Here is a 21,691-nt window from a genome sequence, read left to right as displayed (position 1 = left end):
GGTTCCGGAGTGAGCCTTGAGGAGGCTCTCTGCTGCTGCTGCTGCTGCCGCCGCCTTCGGTGGAGTCAGAGTAGGCCAGTCTGGAATCCCAGGATCTCTGGCAGGGAGAGGCCTGTCCCAGCTCTGCTGCCGGAGCGCCTGGGGATGTGGCTGCTGGGCGCAGAGTTTATGCCCCCGCCCCATGCTTGGCCTGTCAGTGGAAGGATCTGGCAGGCTTTGTTCCTGAGCCTGGTGGTGCTCCTGGGAGCTCCTGGCCTCTCCCCTATCCCAGCAGGCCAGTGCAGAGTCCTGGGGGTCCTCCTGGTGTCGGGCCGGGCTGAGCTTGGGCCGGCTGCTTCAGGGTGGTTTGGACAGGAACCTGCAAGGGTGATGGCCAAGAATGCCACATGGTGGGAGCCTTTCCTGATAAGCGCGGTGAGGGCCCCTTCCTCGGGGCCCATGTGGCGCGCAACACTGTTCCTTCTCAGGCGTGCGCACGCTCACAAGTTTCCTGATGTCCGCTCAGTTCATTTAAGAGCCCGCTCAGGTGGAATCAGGAAGGCCCCGTTCTGGATGCACGTGGTGTGCGCACACCCTGCCTGGATCCTGCTGCTGCCCAGAACAACACTCGTTCTGCACAGAGATGGGGGGGGGAATAGAGGGACCTCCCTCATCACTGAGCTTTGTTTTCCTGCCTTCCTCATGCGGTGACCTTTCCCCATTCTGAGAGGCTGCTGGTGGGTCAGGGCCCCCTGGGCTGCAGATCAGAGGTGGGGCTGGACTGCCTAGGACTTTTGAGCACAGCAGGTTTTACCGCACGTTGACGGGGAGGCTTTACTGTGAACTCCAAGTCGTCCCCCCAAACCGCCACAAACCGTGGATTTTTTTACCCTGGATATAAATCAGGATATATAAATATACTCTAACGCAGCGCAGTGGAAATTCTGAATGTTGTGTGAACTGCTCCTCGGTAATTGGCAGGGGTAAATCTGGCCGATGTGTGAATGCACCCCCGAGTTAGAGGGCTTCAAAAGCCCCGTGTGAAAAGCTTCCTGGCGGGATTTGGTGAAGGACCGCGGGTCATCTCTTCTCCTCCTGCGGTGGTTTGTCCGTGGAGCTGAACTTCTCCCAGAAACACTCCTTGCTCCCATCCAGGGCTTTGGCAGCCTGGCCTTGGGCTGTGAGGGAGAGGAGGCGGAGGCAGTGCCTCCTGCAACCATCCAGCCACAGACCCAGCAGAACTGCTGACGGGCCCCAGTTCAGCAGGACGGGAGGAAACCACCCTCCGCTTCCAGGGCTGGGCCTCCCCGCAGGCCAGAAGCAGAAGCTGCTCTGGGTTCTGCTGAGATGGGCACTTCCTGGCGGGCACCTCCAGAGGCCTGCAAGGCACCGGAGGGGCCTCCCTGGGCAGACCAGCAGCTCCTGGCCTCTTCGGCTGCCCCTCCAGGCGGAAAGGAGCAGCCCTGGGTTCCTCACTGCCCCCCCCCCCCCGCCGCCCAGGGCGACTTTGGGCTGGCTGGCGGTGATCAGTGGGCCGCTTGTGACATCTGCATCAGGCAGCAGCCCTTCTGAGGAAGCAGGGAGGAGAAGGCGGGGCTGTGGCCGGCTCCTTCCTTCCTGCCTTGTGCCTTGACTCTGCTGCAGGGAGTTCTCTTGGAGCCGGGGGTGGGGGGGCTTTTGTGGGCTGCTTTCCAAGGTCTCTGTTTGCTCCAGGATTCTGGCACACAGTGAGGGGGATCACAGGGATTCCCAGATGTTGTGGACTACAACTCCCAGAATCCCTAAGCAAAAGCCGTTGCAGCTGGGGATGCTGGGAGTGGTAGGAATCCCTGTGAGAGGCGACACTGGAGGCCTGTGCAGCAGAAGGCTCTCTGCCCCCCCCCCGCCATCAAATGCTCTGGGCGTCCCCCGGCTGCTCACGGTGTCCAGGGCAGTGCATGGCCCCCTGGAGGCTCCTCCTGAGAGAGGCCCCTAAGCCCTCCAGGGTCAGGGACGTGCAGGCGGGACTCACCTGGAGGGCGTGGCTGGGGCCCAGGGGCCAGCCCCGGACATAGACAGCTGCCGGCGGCCCACCCAGCTCGGGGTACACTGGCTGGCAGCGGCTGTCCCGCCCCCCCCACCCCCAGGCGAGGCTGCGGGCGGGGGGGCGTCCCCTGGTTCGCTCTTGGCCCGCGGAGGCTTCCTGGCCATCGGCGCTCTGGGGTGCTGTGTGGGGGAGCCATGCCGGCTGCCCAGAGTGGGCCGGGAGGCCACGATCCGCAGGCAAGCGCCTCCTCCCCCAGCTCAGTCCCAGTCTGGGGGGGGGGAGGGAGGGTGCGGTTTCTTTAGCCAAGCACAGGAGAGACTGGCACAGGGGCAGGCGGCTGGCGCCTGATTCCACCTGGCAGGGTGCAGAGAGGTCCCTGAGGAAGCTGCCTTCTCCCGAGTCAGACCCCTCCCTGCCCCAGCGAGCTCTCAGCATGGTCTACCCGGACCGGCAGCGGCTTCTCCGAGGTTGCAGGTGGGAGTCCCTCCGCCCCAGCCGGTCTGGTGATGCTGCCAGGGAGGGAAGGAGGGCCTTCTGTTCTCCCCCCCCCCGTCCCATCCCCAGCGGCAGAGGCTCCCTCCTACCCAGGCAGTTCTTTCATGACTGAGGCTGCAGGAGTGTGAAGACCGGGATGGGGCTGGCCGGAAGCAGACTTGGGGTCTTGGGGCGGGGGGGGGGCGTCCGTCCTCCAGCTAGGAATGCCTGCTCTCTGCAGCAAAGGCCGCTTTGTGCTTCCTTCTTGAAGCCGAAAGGGGAGGCCCCTTCCCCCCCCCCCCGGGCAGAGCGGAGTTCTTCGGCTCTGGGGCCCGGCATCTCCTGCCTCCCCCTGCAGCGCAGCAGGCTCCGGAGCCATGGAGCTCTGCAACAAGTCTTCAGCATGGCGCATGTGTAGGGAAGTGCGCCACTGGGGGCTTTTTTGCAGGGTGGGGGGACAGTTTCTGTGCATGCAACTGGACGGAGGCGGGAGGGGCCTTCACCCCTTCTCCCGAGGAGCCGGCCAGCCTTGCTGCTTGGTGACTTCTGAGTCTTTAGTTGGCTGCCTCGCTACAGCTGGGAGACTAGAAAGCGCTGGGAGCTGCCCTTGGATCCGTGAGGCCGGGCCAGGCACTGGGGCAGAAGGAGGGCTTGTTGGGCAGAGCCCCACGGCGCTGCTCCCCCTCCATTCGGGCATTGATCTCTAGCTTCTGACTCATGCGCTTGTGGTGCTCAGGTAGGGCTGAGTTCCGACGTGGGGCGGCAGCATGGCGGGGTGGGGGGGCCTTGAGAGTCTGCCCCACTGGGAGGCTGCCAGCCTCCCCCACCGCAAACAGTGTGTACACCCAACATTCCCTGCCTGAGCAAGGTGAGATCCCAGCAACAGATCCCTGGACAGGGCTGAGCCGGGTGTGTGTGTGTCTCTCAGACACTCAGGTGCCGCTCCAGAGCTTGCTGAGCAAGCGTCAAAAGAGGAGGGTCCTGAGCATGTGCAGAGTGCATTTCCCTCACGCTAACCACCCATGGGCAGGGCTTCCTGGCCACTCCTGACTTGGCCTGAGAACAGAAGCCTCATCCTGGGGTGTGGAGATGCTGAGGCTTGAACCCGGGTCCACCTTCCAGGCACCTGCTGTGGCCGCCTTCTCTGTGGCAGGTGTGCAGCCATCCCTGCTGGCATCCAACCCCTTGGACTGGCGACAGGTCTGTGCCCCCCTGCACCAGCCCCTCCTGCAGCCCCTGCTCTCTCTCCCTCCCCTCCCCATCAGCCCCTCCTCCTGCTGAGCTCCCCCCCTCCCGCTGCAGGAGGCTGGCCCGGGCGGCAGCTGCTTTGTGAGAGCATTGACTAAAATGGGCAAGCGAGAGCAGGGAGCTGACGGCAGCACCGAGGAATCCGGAGGGGGGGAGCAGGCTTTGTGGCTGGCTCCCTGGAGGGCTGGGGCAGGAGGGGGCAGCAGCTGACTGGCCCCGTAGGTGGGGGCAGGAGACCCCTCCCTCCCTCCCTCTTGCCTGGGCACTCTCCCAAGGGGCCTGCTGGCTGCCAGCATGACTTGTGGGGAGGGAGGGAGAGAAGTGCTGTGAGCCAGAGCGCTCGGGAGCAGTGCCCGTCTTCTGTAGTTGTAAGGATCAAAAGGGAGGGGGGTACGAGATCCCTCCTCCAGCTGTGAGGAGTCCTGGGTAGGCGGCCACCATCCCCTTTCTTATAGGAGCAGATTCACCCTCCCAAGGGAATATTCTGGGAGAGTTACATGGAAAGCCCCTCCCTACAAGAAAGAGGCCTTCGCACACAAGCGCGTGTGACTAGGGCAGGGCCCAATAAGGAGTGACACTCAACAACAGCAACAACAACAACAACAAGGATTTATTGGTAATTGGTTGATAAGGGAGAGGACAGAGGCACCAACCAGCGCTGCTTGCATTCTAGTCCAACCCTTCCCCAGGAACCACAAGAAGCATGCAGTCAGATCCAAGCACTTAAGCAAGAATAAATTCCCTGACGCGTCTAGCTAAACTGGTCTCTATCCTCCCTGCTTCCTTCCAGCTTAAGGAACTCCCAGCTGATCCCCAGCCCAAGGCCGTTAGTCTCCCCTTTCCCTGCAGTAGCTGCTGACCAGACCTCACTCCGAGGCCCCTCCAGGGAGGGAAGACCTGTGCTCTGGCCTCCCCCTCCCCAGCTCCTCTCTAGGCTGGGGTCCAGGGAGCCCCTCGCTCTGCCCTGGGCCACGGGGGGCTTTCTTCCTTGGGCGGAGGGGAGGCCCACCCTCCCAGCAGCAGTTCCCCGTACTGAGGCCTGGCCCTCCTCCCTCATGACAGCAGCTGTTGCTTGGCGGGGTCTGGCCACAGCCCAGGCCTGGCTGTGGCTGCTGCGCTGGAGATGGCTCAGGGCTGCCAGGTGGGGGTGGGTGGGTGGGTGGGGGCCAGCCCTCCCCCCTCGCCTGCAGTCTGTGCTGCCTCACCCCCACCAGGGCTGGGCTCGGGGCCTTTGCCGTGGGGTGACGCAGGCTCTCTTCCTGAGGCGGGGGGTGCCTGGTTCTGCGCCCCACAGAGTGCTACCTTTTTGCCCTGGTGGGGTGGAGGGAGGGCTCCTGGCCATTCCTCGCCCTCAGCCCTCCTGTGGCCTGCTGGGTGCCCCTCTTCCCCAGCCCTTGCAGACCGTGTGCCTAAGAGCTTGTCAACTGCCTGTCTGGGCAGGCTGCCCCAATGCACAAAGCAGTTCCTGGGCATGCGTAGAGTGCTCTTGCCTCCCCGCAGGGACAGTAACTCTTCCGGGGTTTGATGGAAGCGCTTGGCGCATGTGCAGAGGTACTTCTCCTGCATGGGCGTCTGCTGGTCGTCACAGTTGGGCGGGTGGGGTGGGGGCTGCCTCCCCAGCTCCCACAGCCTAGACGTGCAAATGTGGCCAGCAGCAACCACTGTGGGGTCCGCCTGGAGTCTGGAGACCTCCCTGCTGCTCCTCGGCGGTGCTGTGTGCCCCCTCCGGAGAGGGAGGAGCCACGGCCGGCCAGGACCTGGACCCTGCCGGCAGGCGCCCTCTCTTCTGAGCCCCTGGCTGGCTTGGCTGCCGCGCCCACTCCCCGGGCACATCTCCGGCCTCTAGGCCTGCCTGCCCCCGCCCCAGCCCCACAGCGCCGGGCAGCAACTGCTTGCTCCCCCTTTGGGAGTGGGTCTCTGGTTCTTACTGGGCCTGCAGTCCCGCGGGTGAGGCCTGGAGACACTGGGGTGAGACCCAGCCCACGTGTGCCGTGCAGGAGAGTGGATTGGGCCCCTGCAGGTTGCAGGTGGGGGTGCCATGTCTAAATGCTCCCCTGTGGAAAGCGAAGCCCAGCTCCCCCAGGGAGAAATGCCGCATAACGTTGGGGCGAAAGGGCCAAGGCAGCGCACTGGCCCAGGTTGGCACCAGCGGGGAGTGGAGCGGGAGACTCCTGTGCCCACTCCTGATGGAGGGAAGCTCTTGGCCCGAATCGTTGGGCACTCCAAGCCCCACCTGATGCCCACATTTGGAAAGCCAGCCAGAGCCCAGGGAGGAGCCGAGGGCCCCTTTCCTGCTCTGAGCCCAGGGAAGGCGGTAGGGGCTGCCCAGAAGAGCCGGTTGGCTGCAGAAAGCTGGAGGGGGCAGCCCCAGAGGGAGGGAGGGAGGGATGGTGGCCCTCTTGGGGGTTGTGATTATGTAGCAAAGCACCAAGGAAGCTTCCACTCCACTTACAAGATGCAGAGTTTAGTTGCTGCAGCTATTTAGAGTAACACGTCGCATGGAGATCACTGTAGAGTCTAATATTTATTTATTTATTCATTCATTCATTCGTCTATTTATTTATTTATTCGTTTATTTATTTATTTATTTATTTCTGATGTCTTGTTTCGGATGTAATCGCTGCAATTTATTGCTATAACGTTGTATGTCTGGCGTCAAAAGTTTGCTGTCTTCTCCAGTTGTAAGTTTTCGCGAGACTGCTCCCCCTGCTGGTCGCTGTGCTATTTATGTTTTGAATGTGATTTGCCTGAACCGAAGCATTTTGCTGCTAATCTGGAAAGTTCCCTGGAGAGCCTTACTCACTGTCTCTACTCCCACTGCCCCTGGTGGTCGTTGGGATGAGGTCGATGCACTGGGACGCCATCTCCAACCCCCCGCCCCCCCCCCGCCCCCCCGCCCCTTAAGGCTTGCTGTGTCCTCTAGTTTATCCAATTTGCAGTCGAATGTCACTAATGGTATTAGTCAGAATTATCTGTTAGCCATTTGCTTCAAGGGCAAGTTGCTGCTTCAATCTGAGTGGGGAATTGTGGTGGCGGTGGGGGGGGGGGATGGCATGGGGTGGGGGGACTGTGAACCCCTCCTCCTCCTCCTCACTGTGTACCACATTCCCAGGCTGGATTGGGGCCCCACAGCTAATTTTGAAAGAGAGACAGCCCTGTCCTCACGAAGCCATCGAAGCCATCGTGTCATGCCAGGTTTGGGGGGGGGGGGCGGTGTCGTGTGGCTCACTCCCTTCTGATCAGCAAGAGCAGCGCCCTCTCTCCTCCTCTGCCCCAGAGAGCCTCTCTGTCTCCCAGGCTTCCCGGCCTGTTCCAGGTTGGCGCCTTTTGGATTATGAACCTGCAGGCAGGGCCCAGCCGCCCCCTCCAGGCCCAAGGAATGGGGACAGACCCATGCAGACCCCTTGCCTCTTCAAGGGTCCTCTCCTGTGTCACCATCGTCTGGTGGCTGGTCCCTGGAAGCCTTCCGAAAGCGGACGCTCCTGCCCCCCTTTCTGCCCCACCCGCCCCAGCTGGTCCTTCAAGCCTCGGCTCTTTCAGGGCTTCTGCTCAGAACCCCTGTGGGGTCATGTGTCCAGAGGCGTATCTAGGGAAAATAGCGCCTAGGGCAAGCATGAAATTGCGCCCCCTGTCCAAACATCTGACACCCATCTTTTACATAACTTTACTATAATATCAGCTGGAAAATATAAGTCAAGCTCGTTAATCTTCTAAAATTTCAAAAACTATTTAGCAGTGGACGTCACCAGAGCAAAAAATGCTGGAAAACTACCAATTTCAGTATGCTGGGGCTCATGAAATACCCAAATACTATGTGGAGGTGTACTTGCAAAACTAAACAGAAGTGCCTGTCTAATTCTCTACTATGCATTGTAGCATCACTATTACATCAGTTTTAAAAATAAATGGAGAATTTGGCTTTTCCCAGATACTCTGAAAATAATTAATGGATATGCAGAGTAAACTGTGGCACTGCTTGGAATATATTCTAATATTTCAGAAAGACAGTTAAAATGAGAGAAAGAGAGCAAGAAACTCCTAGTGGGCCTTAATATTAAGGATTTCACACTGATTCAAAGACAAACTCACCATTAATAGCCATATTGTTAAGACACCACATTTAACTCACTTATCACAAGAAGCAAAGTAAGAGCAAATGAATACAATCCTAGCTCATAAGCTTCAGCTCTGTATTCACAAGCCCTGATTCTCTGTACAAAGTGTCAAACTGAATATGTGTACAGTGACTTATATTATATTTAAAAAATTTTTTAACCTGTAGCCCCTTTGGGGCGCTTCCTATAGGCCATGGGAGGGGGGCATCTGCAAAGGTTACCCCTCCCACTGCTGGCCTCTGGGGCCTTGCAGAGACCATTTGAGCATTTGCTGTGGCCATTTTTTAAAATAATTGGGTTTAAAAAAAAAAAGGCTGCTGAAAACAAAATGGCCACTGTGCATGCTCAAATGGCCTCTGTGAGGCCTGGTGTGGCCTAGAGCCTCACAGAGGCCATTTGAGCATGTGCAGTGCCCATTTTGTTTTTGGTGGCCATTTTTTTTTTTTAAATTAATTTTAAGAATTTGCGCCCCCCCTTCAAGTGGCGCCCAGGGCACGTGCCCTGCCTGCCCTACCCTAGATATGCCCCTGTGTGTGCCAGCCCCCTTGCAGACTCCCTTTTTCGAGGGTGTCAAGAGCAGTTTGGGGAGGAGGCCTTTTGCTCCTGCCCCGCCCTCCAGGGCAGCCTCTCCTGGGCCTTCTCCTTCAGCAGATCCTCTCCTCGAATCTATGGCCCCTTCCTTGCTCCGCCTGTGCCAGAGATGCTCCAGCCAGGGAAGGAGCAGCCTCCCCTCTTGGCAGCCCTTCTGGGGCTCCAGACGGGAGGGGCTGTGGGGAGCTGAGAGGCTTCTTGGATGCTTGTCTCGGTCATGGGGGGACGGGGTGGGTGCCCCGTACAGATCTGTGGGGGCGTAGTCAGTGCTCTCCTGAATCCTTGGCCGAATTATTTCTGAGTCCACTTGTCAGGAGGCCGGTTCCAGGGTTTGGGGCTTGCCGCCTGGGCAGGCTGGCTGCCTGCCCCTCTGTGGCTGCTCTGGCCGCCCCCTCGCCATGCGGTGGCCGCCCCCTCCTCCTCTGGGCGCCATCACTGCTCAGAGCGCTTTACCGGGAGTGATTTGACTGGCCTTGCTGACCGCGGGTGGGAGGCGAGGGGCTGGCTGCTCCTCCTGGCTGGTGGGTCCCTGCCAGGTGGAGAAGGAGCCCCTTGCATGGGGCCTGGCAGCCCCGGGGGGGGGGGCTGAGGCCCTGGGGGGAGGCTGCCCTGGGGGCTGGCAGCCACCCCCTGGACTAACCCCGGCCCTTTCCTGCAGGTGAGGCACCGCCAGTCGGGCCAGATCATGGTGCTGAAGATGAACAAGCTGATGAGTAACCGTGGCAACATGCTGCGGGAGGTGCAGCTCATGAACCGCCTTTCGCATCCCAACATCCTCCGGTGAAGCTCTATCCGGGGGGGCCGGGGGGGCTGCCTCCCTCCCTCAGCACTGGGTGGCGGCTTTGGCCCAGATTAGGGGGTGCTCGGAGATGCCCGCCTTCTGCTCCCCCCCCGGGGCTCCTGGCAGCCCCCCCCCTCCAGTAGCCTGCCCTGCCAAGGCTGGGCTCAGAAGACACTCGGGCCACAGAAGTGGGCTGCCCGCTGCCCTTCTCCTGCCCGGAGGAAGAGGTCCCTTTCCGTGCTCCTCCAGAGCAGACAGCCCACCCCCATCCGTGAGGCTGGAGTCTGGCCTGTGGCTCTGTCCAGGGAGGGGTCCTCTCCTACCCCTGAGAGGTCCGCCCACCCCTGGAGTTGGGGCCTGCTGGATCTCTCCGCCTGCCTCCCCCACCCCCAGAGTCTAGGTGCTCCCAGTCCCGTGCCAGCCCCCAGCAGAGAGCCAGGCTTGTGGGCAGCTGTTGGAGGCTCTCTGTTTGCCTTCCAAAGCACAGGCGGGTGCACTGACCCCCCCCTCTCCCTCCCCGCCCCCAGGTTCATGGGTGTCTGCGTGCACCAGGGCCAGCTCCATGCCTTGACTGAGGTGAGTCAGCTGCCAGACCTTTTCCTGTGGGAGGGGCGGGGCTCAGGAGGGGGCTGCACAACTGGCAGGGGGGCTCACTGCAGGCCTCTGTGGGGAAGGGGGAGCCGGGCCACAGGCTGATGGAGCCCTTCCTGCCTCCCTCCCTTCCTTCCTGTGGACTCTCCTGCCAGTACATCAATGGTGGGAACCTGGAGCAGCTGCTGGACAGCCCCACCGCTCTGCCTTGGCCGGTCCGCGTCAAACTGGCCCTGGACATCGCCCGCGGGCTGCGCTACCTGCACAGCAAGGGCATCTTCCACCGGGACCTCACCTCCAAGGTAGGGAGGAGGCCCTTCTCCTGGCTCCTGGCTTCAGCCGGGGCCCTGCCCTGCCCTGCCCCGCTCCAGCCACTGAGCCTGCTGGTGCGGAATGCCCTCCCCCCGCCCCCCCCCCCACCTTTGAGCTGCCATCTGTGGCTGGGGGGGCTCATGGTGGATTGTTCTCCCCGCCCCAACCAGAACTGCCTGGTGAGGTGTGAGGACAACGGCTACACGGCTGTCGTGGGTGACTTTGGCCTGGCTGAGAAGATCCCGACCTACAGGTGAGTCCTGCTCTGCTCAGAGGGCCCCAGATGCCCGTTGGGTGGGGCCGCCCCTGGTGGGGGTGGGGGGGCAAGGGGGCTCCCGCATTGGATTCATGCTCCTCTCTCTCCTCCTGCCCCCCAGCGAGGGGAGTGAAAAGGAGCCTCTGGCGGTGGTGGGCTCTCCGTACTGGATGGCGCCTGAGGTTCTGCATGGGGAGCTCTACAATGAGAAGGTAAGGGTGGGGCAGGGTGGGGGGGCTTCAGGCGGGCCCCCTGCAGTTACACCAGCTGGTTGCCAGCAGGATATTTGCTGGGACAGGGAGGGGGCAAATCTGTGCCCAGGCCTGGAGGGAGGCTTGGAGGGGAAGGCCAGAGAGCTTCTCTCCTGCTGGGAGGGGCACTCCATCCCACCCACCCCACCCTGGGGTCTTAGGATGAAGGCTGCTGCAGGCACCACTCCCTCCCTCAAATGAATGTGCTGGGTGGGGCTGCCTGCCTCATGGCCTCCTGCCTTCTGCCCCACCAGGCTGACGTCTTTGCATATGGGATCATCCTCTGCGAGACCATCGCCCGGGTGCCAGCTGACCCGGACTACCTGCCCCGCACAGAGGTAAGCCCCTCCCTCCAGTGCTGACTGCTCCCCCCCCCCGAGCCGGGGGCTTTTCCCTTTCCCGCTTTGTTGGCACATGGTGTTGTGGGAAGAACTAGGCTGGGTTGCAGCAGGGAGATTTGGGGAGACCCCTGAGAGACCCCCTGTCTGGAATGGCCCTTCTGAGCCCAAGGAGCGAATCCCATACTTTGGAGTGTTGGTGACAGAATAGATGTTGTTGCTGAAATAAAGCAAAACACTCAGCTTCTAAAGTGGAAGAAAAATATTTGTGCGTGTATGGATGCGTGCACACACACACACACACACACGGCACCACCATTCCAGGTAGTGTGAAGGTGAGGTGTAAACATGGCGTTCATCCATTGCTATAACTCTGGGGAAAGCCCTGAGCATTTGTGGTCTGCAGCGTCTGTGCCGTTATTCCATTGTCCGGAGACGTGTCTCAGGTGTCATCAAGGTGACAAGCACCACCGCCTGTTCCACGTTCTGTGAAGATCCATTGAAAAATGGGCAGATGCCACAGTATTTTGGCAATAGACATTTTGTAAGGCATAGCATACCGAACATTCCCTGGTCCATTTTTAGCCTGCTTTCCTTAAGGAAAGTAAACGTATGAGATCAGCCGGCATCCTGTGTCCGTGTCCCCCGCTATCAACTTGGCAATGCCTGGACCAACATGAACCAAATTTGGTACAGTTGTAGTTTGTAATGATGTCATCCACCCTGATTCAAGATGGCGGACACATGAAAGTTTGAGGCATGAGAGGTCCTCAAACTGGTGGACTGTTTAACCAATTTGAACCAAATTTGGTACAGTTGTAGTGATAGCAAAAGGGAAGTAGGCAGACTAGTTCTTACCAGAACGACTTGTGATTTTATCCAGAAATGTAGGTCCAGCTGGGCTAGTGCCTCTTGCTTGTTTGAAAAAAATTCTGCCCTGTATTTTTCAAGTTATTCGCATCTGGAGTTCCCATAATAGCAGGCTAATCATTTAAGGGCACACGCCACAGATTCTGACAGTTGAGGGAACTGAAGCCAGAGCTAGGAGTGACAAGTCCTGGCAAGTTCTGGAGAGGGGCTTCCTGAGGCTGAGCACTCCGGCCCTTGTGCCAGTGAACCAAGTTCCCCTTTCCTTTTATGAGCTTCCTCTTCTCTTCTCCCACCCCCACCAACCTCCGCACAGGGGAAGCTGCCCTCGACTCAGTGAGACCTTTGATCCATTAGGTCAGTATTGCCTGCTCTGACAGGCAGCGGCTATCCAGGGGATCAGGCAGGGATTTGTCTCAATCCTGCCTGGAGATGCTGTCAGGATTTGAACCTGAGACCTTCTGCATGCTAAGCAGATGCTCTACCCCTGAGCTGTGGCACCTTCCCCACTGAGCACCCAAGTAGGGAAGCAAACCTTGGAAAAAGCAGGTGAGAAGGAAGCCCGTTGGTTTTCGTGGGCCTTGTCTGTGAGCCGGTGGGCCATCCCTGAATCTGGGGGAAGTGACTGTAGCTGGGTGGTGGACCTGTTGAATTCGTGCCTGGACACTGACTCTAGGCACTGGCGTTTGGGAGAAGCCCTGTGCCTTGCAGAGGTGCCTCCACAGAAATCCATAAGGGGCATCTGCAGCAGGAGGTTGGGAACATATTAGCCACACAGGGAGCGGCCTCCTACCGAGTCAGGCCCCGGGTCCATCTAGCTCAGTCTTGTCCGCACAGACTGGCAGCGGCTTCTCCCAGGTGTCAGGCAGGAGTCTCTCTCAGCCCTCTCTTGGAGATGCTGCTGCTGCCAGGGAGGGGACTGGGACCCTTCTGCATGCAAGCCGCTCTTGCCCGTGCTCTTCCCAGAGCCATGGCCCCGTCCCCTCAGGGGAATATGCTACCAGTGCTCACACATGTAGTCTCCCATTCAAATGTAAACCAGGACAGACCCTGCTTGGCAAAGGGGACAATTCATACTTGATGCCACAAGACCAGCTCTCCTTCCCCAGATGGGGAAGCTGCATCTGTTGAATTTCTGCCTGGATGCATCCTCTGCCGCCTAGTGTCAAGATGAAAGACCAGGGTAAAGTATGGGCTCATGGAGCCCAGTTTGTAAATCCAGCATTTTAGTACGTGGAATGTGAGATTACGGTGAGCACCTTCCGTGGCAGCTGGCATGCTTTTTACGGCACCCTTGAAAACGGAAAGGCCCCCAAGTCCCTCCCCAGAGCCAAAGGGTGGTTGTTCCTGTAGGGCCAATGCTGTGTGATGGTTGCAGTGGGGAGGCCCAGGAACAAACCCCACCCGCCCCCCTAAACTCACTGGGTGGCTGTGAAGATGAAAATAACTGTATACTATATACCACCCCATCCACCTTAAGTGGCACAGCAGGGAAATGCTTGGCTAAAAAGCAGATGGTTGCTGGTTCGAATCCCCGCTGGGACTATATCAGGCAGCAGCGATCTAGGAAGATGCTGAAAGGCATCATCTCACACTGCGCGGGAAGAGGCAATGGTCAACCCCTCCTGTATCCTACCAAAGACAACCACAGGGCTCTGTGGCCTCCAGGAGTCAAAATCGACTTGATGGCACACTTGACCTTTAGACACCACCCCAAGCTCCATGGAAGAAGAGCAGGGTGTAAATGTAAACATCTCTTTTATATAAAAATGCACGTCTCCCTGGCTAAGCGGTTCAGGATTGAGGAGGTGCCATTGCTGAGATATATTTCACCCATCATCTCCCCACCCCCACCCCCTCCGGCCCCTCCTCTGAAATATTGGCCACCAGGGATCCAGCCACAGTGCAGATGAGCTCCAGCCTCTCCCAACTCCCTCTCACTGGGAGGCTCTTAATTACGCAGATTTTTATTTATTTATTGTTAGATTTTTATATCGCGTTTCATGAAAACCATCTCAAGGGAATTTGCAAAACTTTTAAAACAATCTAAGACTATAAAACAATTATGCAATAAAAATATTAAATTGGAATATAAAAATACAAATCTAATTAAAAGTTTAAAACACACACACAATAGGACCATAAAATACAGAGCAGCGGCAACAACATAAATAACACTATAAAAGCCTGGGGGTAAAAAGCCAAGATTTCACTTGCTTCCTAAAAAAAAACGGTGATGGAGACTGAGGAGCGGACGCCCAGGACGCCCACCCGGAGAGCATTTGGCTTGTGGAGGGAGGAGGGGGGTAATTGCCCCCCCCTCCTACCTGTGGAATGTGTCTTGTGCATCACCTGAAGGACTTAACTAGCTGATTAAACAAATGGTTCATTTCCTCTCTAGGATGTTTGTGTTCATTCATGGGGGATATTCATCCATCCATTCATTCATTCATTCATCCATCCATCTGATTTCTATACTGCCCTTCCAAAAATGGCTCAGGGCCATTTCGAAGAAACTCTCCTGCTCAGGAAACCTTCTGGGCTCTCGTTTCACACTGGATCTGTGAAAGGATTTCTGGTCTGCACTTCAGTCCCCCAAAGGCCTCCAAGGTGGCTTACAAAGTCAAACCACCACCACGCAAGAGAGTCTGTCCCTCATTGGACGTTCTTTCAGCAGATTGGTCCCATGAAAAAGTTGCCCAGTACGAGGGCCTGATCCAGTCCGATCCAGTACAGTGCAAGTGGCCTTGTGCACCCTGGATTGGATCCGTGGGCTCTGCTTGTGTGCTTGGGGTGGGGGGAGATTCTCCTTCGGAAGCCTGCTGCCCAGCGGAGAGGGGGCCTGTGTTCAGGCCGTTGGTCCCTCTAGCTCAGCATGGTCTACCCGGACCGGCAGCGGCTCTCCCAGGTTTCAGGCCCAGGGCAGGGGTCTGTCCTCCCAGCCCTCCCGGGAGTGGCTGCTGCCAGGCCTGCACCTGCTGGGGCTTCCTGCAGGCAAGCGGGGGCTTTCCCACTGAGCTCTGCCCCCTGCTTGGAGGCATCTGGCTGGCCACTGTGGGGAAACAGGAGGCAGCAGGGCTCATCTGATGCCATAAGCAAACCGCTGCCTGCCATGGCGTTCTGTGTGGCTTGCAGACTTGACGTTGGGTGTTTTGCGTTCATTGCCGTTTGTCCAATGAAAGTTGAGTTCGAAAACTCCTCTCCTCACACCTTGCTGTGAACTGTGGGGAGAGAGAATTATAGGCAGGAAGGATCAGAACAGCCCTGCTGGGTCAGGCCCCCAAAGAGGCCCATCTAGTCCAGCATATCCTGTTTCGCACAGTGGCCCACCAGATGCCCCTGGAAGCCACAGGCAGGAGCTGAGGGCGTGCTCTTTCTCCTGTTGTTCCTCCCCTGCAACTGGCACTCAGAGGCATCCTGCCTTGGAGACTGGAGGTGGCCCACAGCCCTCCAAGGATGGCCAAGCACTCTGTGCCATTCGTTCGTTCGTTCATTCCTGTACCGCCCTCCCAAAATGGCTCAGGGTGGTTTGCAATCAAAACAAAACCATTAAAATCCATTAGTGGGCCAAGCTACTTTACAGCAGCCTTGTCAAACCAAGAGAACCGTCGGAGGTTCCTTAGGAGAGAGCAGCGGGCTTCCTGCAGGCAGCACCCCCTGCCCGTGGCTCCTGTCCCTCCCCCTTGTGGGGCTGGCTGCCAAGGGGAGAGGCGGCTGGCCTGGAGCCTGGAGCCGCCCGGCTTCCCCGCCACCCCCCCCCCCCGCCCCCGTGACTGGGAGTTGAGCAAGGCGCCTCGCACAGCAGGGCTTGCATCAGCCGGCTCAGAACTGGGTCGTGGCTGTGGCGGCCTCCTTGTTTTGCAGAGCAGCTCTGTCCTCATAACAGGCTGGCCTGGTGCAGCAGGGCACCTTCAGGGCTGGGCGGGGAGCGCCCTCGGCATTTCCGGAATGGCTGGCGTGGGAGCCGGAGCCCTGCCCAGTGCCAGGGGAGGCCTGGCCGGAGGAGGAAAGCGCTCCAGCTGGCTGGCCTGTGCTCTCCCCCCCCCCCGCCCTCCCAGAGGTCCCGTGTGGGTCTTCTGGAGTAGCTCCCTCCAGGGGATTTGGGCCCCGTGGCCTGGGAAGGAGAGAGGCCTTCCTCCTGCCCCCCAGAGGTGCTGTGATCGGAACCCAGGTGGTGGACCCATGGAGGGCTCAGCCCTAGAGGGGTGCTGGGAGGGCCCCATCTCCTCCCCTCTCCGGGCTGCTCTGGAGTGGTTCTTGGCATAGCTGTCCATGCTGAGGGCGGGGGGGGGGCCCTCTCTTGCCCAAGGCCGGCTTCCAAATTGCACTGACTGAGAACTCATTTGTGGGGCTAAAGGGAGTCTTCAGACTTGGCTCCCGTGCCCAGCTTTGGGGCTGGGGCAGGTCGAGGCTGCAGTGGGCAGTTGTGGGCTCTTGGTTCGCTTCTCAGCTAGGAATAGGCCCGTGCAGCTGCATCCCTCCCTGTGCCAGGGTGCCATGGATGGCTGCCTGCCCCTTCTGAATACCGTAATTCTTGGTTCGATCGATCTATCTAGCTGTCTAGCTATCTATCTAATTTGCTAAGATGTACCAGTGGCTAATCCCGTGTGTGGCAGCTCTCGCGAGAGAGCTGCTGGGAAGGGGAGAGCAAGCGGCGGTGGCTGGGGGGTGGAGTGAGAAGGGGGGGAGCCGAGAACAAGGGCGGGGGAGAGAAAGGGGAGAACTTGAGGCACAGATGTTCTGCTCCAGGGCCAGCTAGTTTGGGTTAATTGTCCAATGTGCCTTTCAAATGTGGGTCGGGCAAAGGCTGTGTGTGCTGCCCCTGCCTTGGTCCTGCCTGGGCCTTGGCAGCCTCCTGCATCAGGAAGCTCTCCCCCCCGCCCCCGCCCCCGCCCCTACTCTCCCTTCCCTCTTTCTCCTCTGCAGGACTTTGGGCTTGACGTGGCCGCATTCTGCAACCTGGTAGGAGCCGACTGTCCTGCGACCTTCCTCCAGCTGGCCTTCCACTGCTGCAGTGTAAGACCCCCACCCCACCCCACCCCCGGGCCTGCCCCCCCCCCACCAAGGCTCCTCTGCAGGTGCAGTCAAAAGGCCCCCAGTGGCAGAGTCAGCAGAGGGCAGGAGCTGCACTGTGTGTGAGCCCAGCGGCCTCCCCAAGACTTGGCATGAGGGAGGCAGGCAGGCCCCGCAGGCAGGCGTGTACATTTGTGGGGGCTCAGAGGACAGGACAGGTCTACCTGTGGCTACCAGGCTGGTGGCAGTGGGCCCCCTCCAGCCTCCAAGGCACGATGCCCCTGAAAACCAGCTGCAGGGGAGCAGCAGCAGCAGGAGAGAGGGCCTGCCCTCCCCTCTTGCCTGTGGGGGTCCCAGAGGCATCTGGTGTGGGGCCAGTGTGGGAAACTGGATGCCGGACTGGAGGGACCTCTTTGGGCCTGATCCATAAGAGGGCTCCTCTTCGATCCTGACCAGGGGCTCAAGGTTGACTCAGCCTTCCATCCTTCCGAGGTCGGTAAAATGAGTACCCAGAATGTTGGGGGGCAATATGCTAAATCATTGTAAACCGCTTAGAGAGCTCCGGCTATAGAGCGGTATATAAATGTAAGTGCTATTGCTATTGCTATGTACACCCTCATGCTGTGACCCAGCTGCACGTGTGGACGGACTCCCTGGGGTTGTGATGGGGGAATTATGCACGTGTGTGGCCAGGTAATGCTTCAGCCATCCTCTCCCGGAGGCCAGCCCACGGGTGGCCTCGATCTTGTGCTCAGGGGAGCAGCTCCCGAGGAGTTAATAAGCAAGCCCCAAAGCCCCACCTCCCTCGCCTCGCCTTGGTTCTCCTGGCTCAGCCCCGCTTTGCCTGCAGAAGGTCCTCCCAGGCTCAGTTCCTGGTGGTGGCGGCAGCAGCAGCAGCATCCCAGGCAGGGGTTGGGAAAGACCCCGGCCTGAGACCCGGGAGGTTTCCCAGACCGCAGGCTTTTCCAGGGGTTTACTGAGAGGCTTCACTGCGAGTTTGAAGTTGCCCCCAAAAACCGACACAAAAAGTGGATTTTTTAAAAACCTCGGATATAAACTGGGCGACACACTTAACATCCAATGGAAAACCCAAATTGTGTGTGAACTGCTCCCTGATAGCTCACAGGGACTTTGGGGTCAATTTGGCCGATCTGTGAACGCACCCGCACCCCCTCCATCCTGGACAAGATGCGAACTCAGAGCCAGGCGTGAAAAGACTCCCTTCAGAGCTATGCTGAGCTCCATGGATCCCAAGGTCTGCCTTGGTGTCAGCTGACTTGTGGAGTCATCCCCTGCTGACTGGGCAAAGAGGCACCTTTTTCAAAGGGTGACTCTCTCATACTGAGCAGGGGGAGAGCAACCGGGCCTCTCCATCCCCAGCACAGCATCCCTCCAGTGGCTGATGTTGCTGGTGTCTATCTTAATGTTTTTTTTTAGATTGTGAGCCCTGTGGGGCTGTTTTGTTTACTTTTTCTGTGTCGTTCTTTGAGAACGTGTCTTGAGAAGCAGCCTAGTAGCAGTTAGTCGTCTTTCCTCCCCGGGGACAGTCCCCCTGACCTCCCCCTTGCTGGCCTCTGAGCTTGCCTTTTGGAGGAAGTCTCTGAAACCAGGCGGGCTGGGCAGTCTGCTGGGCTGGACAAAGCAGCCAGGAGGAGGGACGCAGCCTGTGTGTGAGACGCCGAAGCCTGTGCTGTCTGCACACTCCCAGACATCTGTGCACTGCTACACTTTGGGAATGCAGCCCAGGCTGGGGAGCAACACCTCTGTCTCCCCATGGAGTTGCGGGGGGGGGTGTCCAGACTCTGGGCCGGGCACCACACGGCTAGGCTGCTCCTGGCGGGGCCTCTTGCTCTCTGCTGCCGCTGCGGAGTTCATCTCTTGCCTCTGTGCCCTCTGGGGTGTCGGAGCCCAGCCACCAGCCTGCCCCCTGGCAGGATGTGGCCGCCCCTGGCCTGCTCTCCTCCCTGCTGCCCTTACAAAGGCTTGGGGCAAGTGGGGACCCCAGCATAGGGATGTGCAAAACGTTTCGGGTACAGAACGATCTGTACCCGAAACTGCCTGTTTCGGGTGCTTCGTTGCCGAAACGAATCACCCTTTTGCCCTCCCGAAATGTTTTGGATCCGAAATGAATCACCCCCGTTTCGGCTAAGAATAATTTGAGGTTTCGGCCCTCCATTTTGTGGCCGATCAAGTGCTTCTTCTTCCTTCTCCATTTTCTGATGTCTATTTGAATTTCCCGCCTTTTTGCCTCCCTTTTGACTTCAATGCAGAAAGGTCCGATCCGACGTCCACCTGAATTTCGGGTCCCAGGGCCAAAAGAGGGGGGGGTGGGGTGGCAGTGCCAAATTGCAGTGGGACTGGGCAAAGGGCTGGGTTTGGGTGATTGGTTGACGTTTATGCATCTCTTTCAGACCTTTCTCCATAGGGAATCATGGAGGTTTCAGCCGCCCCATAACTGCACTTGGTGGGTGCTGGGGTGGCCCAGAGCGAGTGCCGGTGTTGTGCACAGAGGGTGCCAACCACCCCCAAGGGCTCTCTTGTTTCTGAGGTGTCCTGAGTGTAGATGCTCTGGTAGCATCTGGGATTTCCAATACAAACCATGAATCCACTCTCATATGCTACCAGAGCATCTGCACTCAGGACGCCTCAGAAACAACACTGAAAATCTGACTTGCACGCCCTGGAGGGAGGAGGCGCCCCTGCTCAGCACTCTCCTCCTCCTCCTCCTCCTCCTCCTCCTCCTCTCCCGCCTCCCCGCAGATGGAGCCCCCCTCCCGGCCCTCCTTCCTGGAGATCACGCAGCGCCTGGAGGCCGTCCTGGAGCAGCCGCCGCGCAGAGACTGCCACGCTGCCCTGCAGAGGAGCGAGGGGGTCTGCGGCCTTCCCGGGAGCCCAGCGGCTGCACTGCACGGTGGGTGCCGCTTCGGGCAGCCGTGCTCGGGGGGGGGGGCGGCGCCACTTTTCCTCGGGCACCTCGTCATCATCACCGTCATCGTCACTGGGGGGCACCTTCGGTTTCAACCAGATGTTTGGCCACGAATTGCCTGCTGCCTGGGGTGGGGGTGGGAAAGAAGGGAGGGCCGTCTAGAAAACCGACCAACCTGAGATGCAAGCAGAGGCCAAAGGAAGCCAGACCTTCCCTTTTGCCTTGGACGGGGCCTTTGCCGTGCCCCCTCCTGCCTCTGGGCAGAGCATAGAACGGGGCAGGGGGTTGCCAGGGATCAGGAGCTTTCAGGCTTGGTCTCGGTGAGTTCCCCAGAGCCGAAGCAAGAGCTCTCCAGCCCTCCTTGTGGCTAGGCGGGGGGCGGGGGGCAGGGTTGGCTTGCCACATCCAGGCTGGGCCTTGGCATGGGCTTTGTGGCCCCCAGGGTGCTTGGAGGCCCAGCCCTGGGTGACTCCGCTTCCTTGCCTCCAGGTCATGTGGCCAAGGAGCAGCCCGCCTTCCCCACGCCTCTGTCCAGCCTGCCGGACCAGCAGCACCTGCTCCCGGACCAGCGCCTCTCGCGCAGCCAGTCGGACATGTTCCCGCCCGGATCAGCCGCCTTGCCCCAGGCCCAGGGTGGCACTCCGCAGCGGGTCAACCCCTTCTCTCAGCGCCAGGACCTCCAGGGGGGCAGGATCAAGCTTTTTGACACCCCCAGCAAGTCCTTGATCTCGCTGACCTTTGACCTGCCCCCTCCCTCGCCCTTCCCGCCAGGCACCCCCATCACGCCGGAGCCCGCCGTGGAGGCCCACTGTGACTTCTCGGAGCCCCTCGCCTTCACCCGCAGGTGCCGCTCACTGCCAGCCTCCCCCGAGCTCTCCCGCCGAGGGCAGCCCCAGCCCCACAGCGACTGCCTCCTGGCCCTGGACTGCAGCCGCCTCCAGCCCCCCTGCTCCCCTGCCGCTGAGCTCATGGACTGCAGCCCCGACCCCGAGCCGGCGGCCCCCACCCCCCCTCTGTCCAACGGCGGCGGCAGCAGCTTCATCCGCACGGCTGTCTCTGGGCTCCAGCCGTGGCCCCCCAACGGGCTGCTCCTGAACAACAACAGCAAGCCCCACGGCTGGGGTGGGAGGTTCTCGGAGCTCAGCGTGCCCCCCACCGTGGACGGGGTGCCCTCGGAACACACGGGCGCGGCCCTGGCCCTGAGCGCCCCTGGTGGCGGCGGCAGTGGCGGCAGCAGCGCCGGCGCCGCCGTGATGGAGCAGGAGGAGGCGCTGGCTTGCCCCGCCTGCTGCCTGGGCCCCTTCAGCTTCAGCTTTGCCTCCGTCTGCCACCGGCCAGCCGCCAGCACCCCCCGCTACCAGAACCTCAACTGCGAGGCCAAGAGCCTCCTGTGCCCGGACAGGCTCCAGCAGCACCACCCCAAGGGCCCGGGGCCCGTGCTGGCCGAGCCCAGCCTCACGTTGCCCGAAGCCCAGTCCTAAGGCTGGGGGGTGGGCTGCGCTACGGACACACCCTGCTGGGGGCAGAAGAGGGCCGGACGCCCACGGCGGCGGCAGGCAGACAGCTCCCCTCCTCGTAGCAGCCTCAGGGATGCAGCCGCTGCAGCAGCTCCCCCCCCCCGTGAACGAGACCTGTTGTTGCCACAGCAACGCTGGGCCTGCGCTGGGTCCTGGCAGGCGGGAGTCTGGGGGTGATGTGGGGGGCGCGTTGTGCCAGGGACCAGCAGGAGGAGAAAAACACCAGCCGGTCACCTTCCTCAGTGTTGTGGGGGGGGGTGCAAGGGGGCTGCGCACCATCCGGAGGATATTGGCCTGGTGTGTCCGGGGGGGGGTCCCACTCCCCACAGATGTGTCCACATTGACAGAGAAGATGGGCTTGGCAGCTTCCCCAGGGGGAGGGAGACGCCTCTTGCTTTCCATCTGG

General features: G+C 59.9%; 1 protein-coding gene across 3 annotated transcripts in view; it reads left to right on the top strand.

The window, feature by feature from the left end:
• TESK1 (testis associated actin remodelling kinase 1) overlaps positions 1 to 21,400 on the top strand; it is a 30,450-nt gene extending 9,050 nt beyond the window's left edge. Inside the window, exons 1-10 of one of the 3 annotated variants that reach the window (XM_053293770.1) lie at positions 2,116 to 2,241; positions 9,092 to 9,213; positions 9,742 to 9,790; positions 9,961 to 10,107; positions 10,288 to 10,370; positions 10,495 to 10,585; positions 10,879 to 10,962; positions 16,756 to 16,845; positions 19,603 to 19,753; positions 20,258 to 21,400. In XM_053293770.1, the coding sequence (XP_053149745.1) occupies positions 2,200 to 2,241; positions 9,092 to 9,213; positions 9,742 to 9,790; positions 9,961 to 10,107; positions 10,288 to 10,370; positions 10,495 to 10,585; positions 10,879 to 10,962; positions 16,756 to 16,845; positions 19,603 to 19,753; positions 20,258 to 21,249 (1,851 nt within the window). In that variant the 5' untranslated portion in view covers positions 2,116 to 2,199 and the 3' untranslated portion in view covers positions 21,250 to 21,400. Of the gene's footprint in view, positions 1 to 2,115; positions 2,242 to 2,935; positions 3,216 to 9,091; positions 9,214 to 9,741; positions 9,791 to 9,960; positions 10,108 to 10,287; positions 10,371 to 10,494; positions 10,586 to 10,878; positions 10,963 to 16,755; positions 16,846 to 19,602; positions 19,754 to 20,257 lie in introns of those variants that run through there. The other 2 variants (XM_053293771.1, XM_053293769.1) reach the window with 2 other exon arrangements.
• Positions 21,401 to 21,691: the final 291 nt, after the last annotated feature.

This window comes from Hemicordylus capensis, chromosome 2 (assembly GCF_027244095.1).
Source record: "Hemicordylus capensis ecotype Gifberg chromosome 2, rHemCap1.1.pri, whole genome shotgun sequence".
Classification (NCBI taxonomy): domain Eukaryota; kingdom Metazoa; phylum Chordata; class Lepidosauria; order Squamata; family Cordylidae; genus Hemicordylus; species Hemicordylus capensis.
This window is presented reverse-complemented; position numbering and strand designations above follow the sequence as displayed.